Here is a 12,500-nt window from a genome sequence, read left to right as displayed (position 1 = left end):
CTTAATTCCCAAGGCTAATGTTATTGCTGAATAGAAAATATAAACCACAGTCCAATATTACAATGATTATTGTACACAGTGACTAGAATCAGTGCTTTTAATCTGGGATAAAAGAATCAAGAACATAACTAATACAGAATTTGTAGCTAGTGCTTCTGAGAAAGTATATGCTTCATACAAATTACCTGCTGTTTATGTACTGCAGAAAAAATGGCAACTCATTGAAAACCTGCCAATTACTATACACATGGAAAATATTTAAGATTTTTTAACCATAAAATCAGCAGTTTCTATTAAAATATCTTATATGTTTGGTAATGTTACATAATTTTCTTTGCCAGTATCCTGAATATGAGAAACAATATAAAATTCAGATACTCAAGTCTTGCTAATTGATAAACTGTGTGGATATGCAGCTTTCATTGTGAAAAGAAAATTCATCATCTATCTCAAATATATAGATAGAAAGAAGGCTCAATAGTCCAAATTTTCTATGTTGAATGAAAACTTGACACTGCATTAAAACTTTCCTGTGGGGGGTCAAAAAGATAGTAATGAAATATATCAACAATAATACAAATATTGTAGGAAATCTGCCAGCCTTAAAGTTGGACTGTGTCTTTCTTTTCCAGCATCCATACTGCAAGAGGAAGAAGTTGAGAGAGATGACTAATGAAGGCCAGATCTAAGTATAGCACCCAAGGAAGCTCGGGTCCATTAGGGTGAAAACTATAGTTCCTATTACAATGTCAATCCAGGGTGTACTAAGTTACAGAGAGGGTAGTATCTGTTGTTCAGCTGTGATTTGTGCAAACAGTGATACCATAATAAATAGTACACATATATGTATATGATATCTGCTATGAATACCTGTTTAATATGTAAAGAGAGCTGCCCAAGAGCTTGAGTTTTACTTGATACTTCTTATATATTCTCTTCATTTTGCTATAGGACTGATACAATTACAAGTAAAGTAGGAATGAGGAAAAGAATGGGCTGAATTCTTTTCAGTAGAAATATACATTCAAAGGATATATTCAATTAAACTTTGCCCACTTTTGTTACTTTTTTAAACAGGCTCTTTAGAATTATATCTATATTTTTTGGTAAAGTTTCTTAAAACCAAAGTAATCAGCTAAAGCTACTGACTTCACTAATCATGAAATTAATAAAGAAAGCATATATTTATTGGTGTTAATAATTATATAATATTACCAATTCCTCAATATTCAATTCAGACATGTATTTTATATTCTTTATATATACACTATCAATACATATACAAGAATTCTGATTATGGGTTCTGTTGACAAAAAGCAATTTGCTGTAATCTTTAGTTATTACATACTGATTACACCAAAAATAAATACATATTGCTAAATGACTGTTATATCCAATTGGATTTTATTTTCCTCTTTTCTTCCCCACCTAATCCCTCGCCCTCGACTCGACTAATTTTGGATGGCTTTCTCTTCCCCTCTCCTTTTCTTCTCATCTCCAAGTTCTTTTACTATTCACTTCCAAAGGTGTGAGACTGTAATGAAAGGTTGAAAGGCTGACTTTGTGCCTGTCATAAATGGCTTAGAGGGATGATTAATGGTTAATGGTTAAAAGTGAAATAAATGTGCTAGACATCTAAGGTCATATAGCACTATAGGAAGGTATAGTACAGGGTGATGTCAGGTGACAGTTGCTATGCATCAACTATCTAGAGTAATGTTAGAAAGTTGAAGATGGGTAAGGGGGTTGATGAGGGAAATGGTTATGGTGGTTTAGGTATGGGAATTAGATCAAGTGAAGGATATTTATGTGTCTGAGGAAGGAGAACAGGTTGCCATAAGAAGCAAGGATATGATGTAGGTCTGGTCTGTGAGAACGGAAACCGTGAATATTCCAATGTAGGAGAGCTATATCTTGGTTATTTTATGAGTGAAAGTGCTGGTAAGTGTTGGGGAATCTGGGGGGGAAGGAGCTAGGGGGTGTTGTGACATCAGTGATTCCCATGTGTAACCGGGAGGGAGTGGAAAGGATAGAGGGGATGGAGGGAAGGAGAATGTGTGTTTAGTTGGAGTTGTAGGGGGTGGGTTGTTGGGTGGGAGTAGGAGGAAGTGGTGTGGGGGGAATATTAGTTGTAGGAAGATGAATATTGGAAGGATGGATAGTTGGAGTTTGAAGGGGATGTGTTGTCTTGGGAGGGATTAGGAAGAAGGGGTGTAGGGGTGCTATGAGTAAGAGGGGTATGGATATTGGTGGTGGACGGAATTGAGGGGGTTAGGTTGTGCTGAGAGGGAGTAGGAGGAAGGGATGTAGGGGGAATATGAGTAGGAGGGGTAGGGATATCAGCAATCACTTCAAGTGTAGAGGGAGCATGAGTTATGGAATTTTGTGTCTCAAGCATATAGCTATGAATGTCTTCCATAATTTCTGCAGTGCAGTTGGTTGGAGAGTTTTGTGGGACAAAGGTTTCTTATGAGGGGGGGAAGAGGAGACTGGTGTCTGAGGAGTAAAGGTAGGTGGAGGTGAGTGTGCGGTAGGGGAAGAAGGGGTGGAATGTTTAGTCTGTCTACTGCAGGTAGTGCGGGGAGGGAGAGGGGATGGTGTTGGGGTTGTAGTTGAGATTGGAGCTGTGGTTGAGATTGGGATGTCTGGATTTAGAGTGGCAAAAGAATTTGATTGGGAGAGGTTGAATACAGAAGTTGAAGTGGGGAAGTAAGTAGGTATAGGGGAGGGTGTAGGAACATCTTGAGGTGGAGGGGGAAGGGCCAAGTGAGCAACATTACTGGAGTAAGAAGAATAAGAGAAACTTTGTCGGCATGCTTCCTGTCTGGCTTCATGTAGAGTGAGACCATTTTTGTATCTGAGAGCTGCTACCTCAGACTTGAACTTGTAAGTGGGACAGCCTCTATAAAATACATTATGGGGTCCGCCACAGTTTGCACATGTGCGTGTTTGTGCAGGGCAGTGTGATCTGTTATGACCAGGTTAGGCACAGAAGGGGCATCGGTCTGTAGAGCGGCAGTGTTTGGCAGGATGTCCAAATCACCAACAATTTTGACATTGACGGGGAGGAGGTTGGTATGGTTGAACAGGGAGGGATTGTCCACCAATGTAGATATGAACGGGAAGGTCATGTGTACTATAATTAATTTTAGCAACGTTGATGGGTTTCTTTCGATGACCTCTAGGAGGAATGGAGTAGCAATGTACTGATATCATGTCCTGGTCTTCGAGGCAGCCGAGCAAGTCTTCTCCACAATCTGACCAATCTTTGGTATCGACTGGGCAGTTTGCTGGGGAGATAAAGTTCCGGTACAAGTATTAAGAGTTGGATGAGGTTCTGCAGGGATAGGATTGCCAGAGAGATCAGTTAGTTTTGATAATGCTATAGCTTCAGCTTCAGATCTGACTGTTACGAGACAGGAGCGGTAGCGTCGGGTACGGAAAGGGACTCTGCCAACATGTTTTTGGAGACATTGTTGAAAGAGAGGAGTGTTGCCTGAGTAAGGAGCTGTAGGGGGATCACAAAAAATCGGTCCCATTTAGCTGGGCTAAATAGTGTAGTTAAGATATTTGTAGGGTTGGTGGTGGTAGAAGGACAGGGGTGTGTGGAAGTGGGAGTGTTGTTGAGGGGAGTAGTATTACAGAGAGATGGAGAATAAGGCTGTAAGGTAGTAAGAAGGGTGGTTGGGGTGTTTGATGAAGAAGGTTGTAGGGGTAAAATTGATGAATTTGAGGAAGTTGTGAGGGTAGGAATGTCTTCTAGAGATTGAGTCTCTGCTTGGGTGGGTAATGCACTAGTAGGCATTGAGGAGTGGGTAGTAGTAGTTTCAGTGTTCGGAGTCATGCTTAAAGGAGAGCCTGGGGTCAGGGAGCCGGTGGGGCTATTTGATGAAGGGGCAAGACTCATTGCCCCTAATAGGGGTATTACATCTTCATTACTGGCCATGGAAAGCCTTGATTACGTAAAGGGACATAAACAGTCCACCCCCCAGGGCCCTGGAGGGGGTAAGGGCTAGACAACTGAATCGGGAGTACTGTGCCCATGGAGATCCCTGCATTGGGTCTCAGTCTCCGTCTCCTAAGCCCCCCCACGACAACAACGGGCAAGGGATTGGGGGGGTGGCTTAGAGGGAGCCATGGGCATGGTATTCCCTTTTAGTTGTCAAGCTCTTACTCCACAACGGGATCCTGAGGGGTAGACTATTTCTCTTCCCAACATACTCCTGGCTTACCATGGCCAATAATGAATATTTTGCATGCTTATTAGTGTTATTGAAGCTTGCCAATTTATCAACTGGTCCCACTGATTTTGATTCCCTAATTCCAACCCCAGGCTCTCCTTAGAGCACAATTCTGAACACTACTACTACCCCCTCCTAAACACCTACTATCACCTCCGTCCAGTCCAAATAACCAAATAGTCAATCCAGGTCATTACTCAACTGCCAGGAAACATTCCTCCTCTCCCATCATCCTCTATTTCATTTACTACCCCCTCCTTCCTTATTACTACTCTATCCTTATTATCCATCTCTCCGCAGTACTACTTCCTTCAATACCACTCCTTCTTCCACAAGGCCCCACTCTTCTACTACCCCCACCTCTACAGTTCTTTTAATTACACTATTTTGCCCAGTCAAATAAGATAAGTTTTTTTGTGATCCACTCTACAGTCCTTTTCTGTAATAACATTACTGTGATAACAATTCTCTTCTAACAATGCCTCCTAAAACAAGTAGGCAAAGTTTCCTTCTGCAGCCAACCCAGTCATTCCTGCCTTGTCACAGTTACATCTGAATACCAAGCTAAAGCACTGACTGACTTCACTAGCAAACCTATTCCTGCCAAGCCTCATTCCTCCCTCAATACTTGTACCGAAATGATCTTCATCTCTCTGAAAACTGCCCTGTCTATGACAAGGACTGGTCAGATTGTGAAAAAGAATTTCTTACCTGCCTCATGGACGATGATGCAGTATATGTACAATGCTACACCATTCCCCCTAAAGCCGCTGTTAGTCCTCTACCAATATTGCCCATATTACCTTCCATACACAACTTCCCCTTTAGGTTTATATTGGCAGAGACTCTCCCTGTCCAACCATATCAACCTCCACCCTATCAGTGTCAAAATTATTGGCATTTAGGTCACCCTGCCAAACACTGCCATTCCACAGCCCTCTATGAACCCATCCTGGACATGATTGATCAAACTGCTTTGCACAGTCATGCATAAAATTGGTGGCTCCCATAATATATATTATAGGGACTGCCCTACCTACAAGTTTGATTTTGAGGTGGTACCTCTCAGATCAATACATGGCCTTACTTTATGCGAGGTCAGACAAGAAGCACATCAACAGGGTTTTTCTCCTACTACATACTCTGATGCTGCCCTTCACTCTGCCCCTCCCCCTTCCTCTCAAGATGCTTCTACATCCCCCTTTATTAATTATTATTTGCCTCCCAATCAAATTTGTCTTTAGTTCTAAATTAAGACCCTCCAATCTCTACCAATGTCCTGACACCTAACCCTATCCATCATTGCTCTACCTGTAGCAGACAATCTAAATATTCACCCAATCTACCATACCCTCTTCTCTACGTATCCCTTGCTCTACCCCTCAGATACCTATCTCTTCTCCCCCCCCTTGTAAGAAAACCTTTGTTTGTCAGATCTCCCCAACCAAATGCACTTCAGAAACTCTCAAAGACATTCAAAACTATCTTATTATAACCCAAGATAACAAGCCTACACTTTATCCATTTTCCAATGTATCTGCTCCCTTTCCCACAACACTCAAAGTAAGTGCATGCATCCATCCTCCACCTATTATCTCTCCCCATAATCCCATTCCCCCTGCATCATCTACATCATACCTTCTCCCTTCCCCATTATCCTTTCCACTTCCCCCTGGATACACATGTGACTTTGTCACAACCCCTTTCCCTGGATTCTCTCTCTCCCAGAACCGTGATCTAATAGTACTTAAACCCCCTTTCTCCTTTTGCTAATTCCCCCCTTACCCTAGGGACATCCTTGCAGAATCTCACACTTTTCCCTTTGACAGCCTTGATCTCATCACCCTTGTTAATCTTCATCTTGGCCCATTTACTCACCCTCTCTACCTTCAACCTTCTTTGATCCTTTAACTTGTAGAATCTTCAATCAACTAGCCTCCCTTCTTACAGTTTTCACTAACACACCTTTCTATATTGCTGTATGACCTTGAATGTCTAGTACATATATTTCCTCCATTCTTATATGTGCATACACACAAATGCATCCCCCCCACACACATACAGTCAAATGATATGGTAATTTCTTGGTTTACATTGCATATATCGTTCAAAGTAGAAATTGCATCTCATCTTTTCAATAAAACTTGGATTTTTAATAATAATATTGGCTACAATTAAATCTTCCCCTCCTTAACCCCAAGCCACCGGGCATGGCATGTACATACATGCCATCGACCACTGTGTCTTGAATTTAGTAATTGTTTTTACATATAGATGACTCCACAAGTACCAAGTCACCAATGAGCCAATTACGCAAACCTGTCTCACCTGTTTATCCTTTTCCTTGATTTTCAATATTTTCTAATATCATTACTGCTGTTAGTAATTTCAGTAACAATATAGTAATGTAATGTTTATAACAAAAATAAATGTCAAGATTGATAGCATTAGTAAAAAAAAGCGTTTTCCTGCTTTTTCAAGGAAAAGTGAGGTTGCAAGATCTACTAATTGACTCCTTTGTGGCAGAGCCATCTATGTGCAGAAACATTTAACCAAGCATTGACAAGGGGAATGCACCGTTTTCCCGTTTACATTGGGTTAATGTGAGAACTCAAGAGTTGGTAAAGAAAGAGAAAAAAAACATTATTATTCAATGATTTTATTCCACCATACTGAACTTTTTACCTTCACTTCAAGGTAAAGTACATAAAATTAATCAAAATATATACTTTCACAAAACGTATTATAAAAAATATAGTGTTTATGGACGGAATGTTTTTCTATAATCGACAGATTCTTTTAACGGATTCTTACGTACTAAAAATCTTTTCATTTTGAATTACAGTAATACTATTCTGTACTTAATTTAAGTTTAATCAGTCTTAAGAAATGAATGTTTTAAAAGATGTAATGTGAGGTCCTATGAGCCTTATCAACAATAAAATAACTACTTTTTTGTGGCATTCAAGAAGAACATTTTTCTGATTTTACAAAATGGACTCAAAATATTCCTATGTCCTATATAACATTTTTAAAAGTCTCAATCACAAAATTCAACAACTTCTGTACCTGCTGTACACAAAATTTAACATGAAGTAAAAAATATCTAAGCTTAAAGCTCAAAACAATAGCCAGAAAATTGAGACTTAGTAATAGATATAGTCTTGCGAGATCTGGGTGATCTCTGGAAAATTTTGCTCAAATTTCATTTTTCAACACAGACCACACTACATATTAGATGTATCTTGTATGCCATAAAATACATGTCAGTATCATTATTAATATCTAAAATCGTGAAATTAACAATAAAGATACTAAATGACAATAATAAGAATCACTGTCATTATAATTGTTAGAAATACAATGAAAATAACTGACAAAACAGAAGGGATTTATTCATTGCCAACACTTTGATGCATCAAATTTGCATTATTTATCCACAAGAACTGACAAAAGTTCCAATCTATTTAGTTCTATCTTTGGGAGCTCAGCATCATCCTGAATCTTGAAAATATATATATACATATATAGAGAATAATAATAATAATTATAATAATAATAATGAAAAAAAAAGTAAAGAAAAAGATCCTAATAATATGGTTAAATACCCAAAAATGTCACACTTGAAGTGCTGTGCAAATAGTAATTGAGCAAAAAACATAAAAACTTGAAATACAATTTGAGGAAAATTTTGCAGCACTTTTGGCTGACTTCAGGCATCAGCTTAAATATACCTGGAATCAACATTGGCATAGAAGTGAGGCTACCGACACAATTTGCATATGAGGATGAGTAAAATGTGAAATTCAGTGATTGCTGTTATTTACTTTAAATCAACTTCAAGGTAGAAAGGAAGGAAATAAAATAAAATAAAATGACAAATGAGTGAACAAACATAGTAGAATAGCAATTGAAGACCAACAAATTTCGACAAATCTATCAGTAGATGGATGCTTATTCTCAATGACTGGCTGACTGGGAGGGTCATGTAGCCTGTATCTGCCAAGAATGATTTGTCACTCTCTCCAGGGCCTTTGCCTCAGTACCATTTAAAATTTGGTGCAACACATGGATTTGGAGAATAGAAGAGAAAAAAATACATCTTCATACCAACATCCTTGAATACCTGCCTCAGAATATCTGAATAGTTAGCCTATGACAGGCTAAAGAAACCTAGGTCATTTACCTTCTTTCACTGTGATTTGTTTTCACAATTAATTACTGTTTCCCTTGGTTAAAAATTGTACTCCTTTTAACTTGGTACACTAAGCAAAATTAAGTCTTATTCTGACAACCTAAAAACACACTGCTGGAATTTACCTGCCAAAATTGGCTTCCTTAATATCTGCTTTTACTGGAATTCTTCTAAAATAGATTAAGCATCTAAAGGGACTAACAATATAACAAAATATGAAAATCACTTCATAAAAATTCTGGACAGATAAATGGACGGAATATATTTAATAAGTACTTAACATTCAATTTTCTTATGACTTCAATAACTAAATTCATAGTTTCAATAATACTAACATATGATGATGTAAGGCAATAGCTGAGTTGCAAGACATTGTGATTTATCAACACTAATTATTTCTGTTTTTCTCAAAAAACATTACTTTCTTTACAGAAAAACTAATAAATCTAAACCCTCATGAAATCTTCAACTGGTCTGTGCATTAAAATCTAAAAATGGCAGATGCACTGCAAGATGCAAAGCACTGTTGAGACTCATCTTCTTCCATGGAATATCATTTCAATACAAAGAGCATTGTCTTGGTCCATGATATATCATATCTTTGCATTTTCTAAGCAAATCTCTTTAACTTTTCATGATCAGTGGAACATTGGTAATAAAAGTGTGAACGTTCCTGCTAACAACATCAATGCAATGTTTGATGTGACTGTAGATGAACCCAGCTGAAAAAGAGGATAAAATGAATATCTTGGATGCTATATACTAAAAGGTACAAATGATCCATTCTATGTACTGCATTTTTAATCTAAAACTCAATATTTCAGCCACACAACTGACAAATTAAATAGTAGCTAAAACCTTATTTGACTGACCGTGATGAAATAATTGCAACGATCTCCTTTGCAGCATTCAGCGCATTTCCAATCTCTCCACCAGATCCGTTGACAATAGGGCATATATTCTGATTTGGTAGTCACACATTCATCCGCTGTTGCACATTTCTTGCTGATGTAATACTGCATTGGGGCACCGATCTCCCAGAAGGGTGTACCTTTGTACATGCAAATGAGTCAATGTATTCACAGGCAAAATCTAGGCAAACAATATAGTCTATCTCAGTATTACATCATAATCATCATATCTTGAAAAATAAATACTGTGTCACTTACTTCCCCATCTAATTTCCGAAAGACAGTAATCTTCTCCAAAGCTGCATTCCTGCACTGTTGTTGCACACTTCCCGGTGTTTTCATCTTGGTCCTTGCAGACATAGCACTTCTGACCCCATACTCCTTTAAAACAGATATGTATTTTGAGTTTCATGTTTACTTAAAAAAAATAATAATAATAACTTCTGTTTCTGTGCTGGTATCTTTATTTACCAAGCCAGCTATATAACAGAAAAAGCAGAACCAAGTTACTGTGCAAATTATGGGAGTATTCTGGTGTTCATAATGTGCTTATTTATCAATTCTACCAAATATTACCGTTATATCTGGTTAGCAGACATCAATAGGGGACCAGTGATACCAAACTTGTTCGGTTTTAGTATGTGGACTGGTTTCAGAAAATTACTTGTTTTCCTTCTATGATTATGGAAAATGAGAAGAATTCAATAAGTTCACAATCTTAATAACAATCTAATCTAGAAATTAACAAATATGTTATGCTTTTGGTAATTTTATAGTTCTACACAGCCATCATACTTTGCAATTGTCATTTCTTGTTTCAATCGTAATTCTTTACAGTACAGATGCTCTCACCCAAGACTAAGTCCCCAACTCCGTCACAAAATTTATTCATCACCCTAAGCTGCTATGACAGGGCGTGCCCCAAGGGGAGGGTTGATGGGGGGCTTTGCCTCCCAACAACCCCCCAAGGAAACAATGCCTTCACCTCACTGTGAACTGCTGAGAGCGGTGATTTCTGCGATCTTTTACCTTCATTTGTGGCTTCAACTTTCATGTATGCAGGTTATTTCTTGCACCAATGATTGCGTCCTTTTGCCCTCTACAAGAATATCATATTCAATTTGCCCTAACTTAGTGTGTCCATACCATAAAGATTCACCGTTTCAATTATTCATCATGTAATATACGTGAATCTGTTGTTTTCCATTGCAAATGACATAGGTGAAAGCATTGGTAATTATTATGTTTATGAAGTGACCTTACCGTGCTAAGAATAATTTTCTATTACTCCAGCCACTCTTGCAGATTCACGAACATTGCCATATTAACCAAAGAACTTTCCTAACCCTGGGCCTACATCCCCAGTCCCCCATCCTAATGCTATACTTCCCCCTTGCACCCCTACACTATCACCATAGACTTATTCTCCACACTGCATTTGCCACAACCTATTTTCTTACTTCCTGATGTTATTCTTTACCTATGATAAAGACCTTTGATATTCCAGTAAATGTATATGCAAGTACTAAGTGTTTAACAACTTTTTTTTATTACCAACTTGTAAATTAAATACCATAGTTGTAAAGTTTTTTTTATTTTCTGTAATTCTATCCATTACTGGCAAGTTTATCTTATAAAATATGGATTTCTTTATCAGTTGTAGCTATAGTTTGGTTTCCCACAATCTTGTAGGATAAAGTAAAATTTGCCTGTAATGGACAGAATGACTGAAAATATGACACTTTTCATCTACAGCTTTACCTTTGCAAATTGATAATAAGGCAATTTGGTATACATTTTCAATATATATAATGGCACTGTAATAATCAAAGAGAAAATCTACACTCACTAATACAACATGAAATGATCTGCATTAACAAAATAGGTGGTTATTCAGGTTACGACAAATGCTATGCGGAATGAAATCAATGATAGTCTGGCGAGGGTCCGAGAGCAAGGTTTCGGAGCCTAAGAGGGTATTATTGGAAATGCAACCCCACACCTAATTTAAGGAATCTGAGCTTAACATGTGGTATAACTCATCATACTATAATAGATTTCTTCTATACCATTTTCTGCGCAAATTGATAATAACAGTGTTAGAGAGGGTATGAAATCCACAATTTCAAGGAGCCACAGTAACATTATGCTTCCACCGCTGCGACAAAATGACAAAAACTTGTTAAGAGCGACAGAGCATCAGATGGATGATGTATGCAAGGGAAATCAAATGAGCCAATTAGATTCATGTGTGCAGTTGACGTGAACATAGACACTAAATAGAACCAATCAGATATGGAATAGATTACCAAGTGACAATAGAAGCTGGGCCTAGGAGAAACCTTTTGAAATTCAAATCAGTTCCATCTTGGCTAGACAGTGTGTAGGTCATGAGAACAATTATTTTCATTTCACTGCAAAATATCAACAAAATAAAGAAGCAAGCTTACTAAATCTACGAGATCACAGTGTACTGCCAGTGGAAGTACAATGCCCTCAATGTTAGACATCATGTCACTACAGAAATGACAGACACCAGTGTGGTGGATGAGAAAGGGTCCTAAAAACAAAAGGAAGAAAGCAGTATAACTTTAATATAAGCAATCGCAATTCTCGCCAACAACGACCTGGAATATCCTGACGATCCCAGTGACTCGCAGCCTGGCCCGTCTGGAGTTGATGCTTAGGTAAGATGAGTTTAAAACTGTCCCTAGGTCTGGGCTCTCTCCTGCCTGAACATACGAGGTGAAGATTTTGCAGACCAGGCGGGGGTGGCGGGCGGCAGCTCCCCCTGAAAGGGATTATAAGGGAGTGAAGCCCCCTATATCTATTGAAAATGTGCCAGATACCTGGTTTGCCTGGGCTCTATCTTGCCGAAACATACAAGGTGAAGATTTTGTAGACCAGGCGAGGGGTTGGGAGGCGGCAGCCCCCCCTGAAAGGAAGTTTAAGGGGGCAGAGTCCCCTAAACAACCCAGAAATGTGTTAATATACTATGCTTGATAGTATTCTACCGATATTTCTCAGAATTCCCTAATATGTAAGCCTATCATAACCTCCTCACCTATCGAGACTGATATCGTAGTTGCTTCATATGCAAAGAAAATGAGTACTAGATTCGTCTGAAACATGACAAAAGCTATTGGAGAATTA

At 38.4% G+C, this 12,500-nt stretch overlaps 2 protein-coding genes across 2 annotated transcripts in view; one reads left to right on the top strand and one right to left on the bottom strand.

Moving 5' to 3' along the window:
- inc (BTB/POZ domain-containing protein inc) overlaps positions 1 to 901 on the top strand; it is a 45,857-nt gene extending 44,956 nt beyond the window's left edge. The window contains exon 5 of the mRNA XM_070140858.1: positions 633 to 901. Coding sequence (XP_069996959.1) covers positions 633 to 673 — 41 coding nt within the window. The 3' untranslated portion in view covers positions 674 to 901. The remainder of the gene's footprint in view (positions 1 to 632) is intronic.
- Positions 902 to 6,884: 5,983 nt separating this feature from the next.
- cold (coiled) overlaps positions 6,885 to 12,500 on the bottom strand; it is a 6,209-nt gene continuing 593 nt past the window's right edge. The window contains exons 2-4 of the mRNA XM_027376495.2: positions 9,606 to 9,728; positions 9,309 to 9,487; positions 6,885 to 9,158 (exon numbers count right to left, since the gene is read on the bottom strand). Coding sequence (XP_027232296.1) covers positions 9,075 to 9,158; positions 9,309 to 9,487; positions 9,606 to 9,728 — 386 coding nt within the window. The 3' untranslated portion in view covers positions 6,885 to 9,074. The remainder of the gene's footprint in view (positions 9,159 to 9,308; positions 9,488 to 9,605; positions 9,729 to 12,500) is intronic.

Source organism: Penaeus vannamei, chromosome 27 (genome assembly GCF_042767895.1).
Source record: "Penaeus vannamei isolate JL-2024 chromosome 27, ASM4276789v1, whole genome shotgun sequence".
Lineage (NCBI taxonomy): Eukaryota > Metazoa > Arthropoda > Malacostraca > Decapoda > Penaeidae > Penaeus > Penaeus vannamei.
Note: the sequence above shows the minus strand (reverse complement) of the source record. Positions and strands in the feature narration are given on the sequence as shown.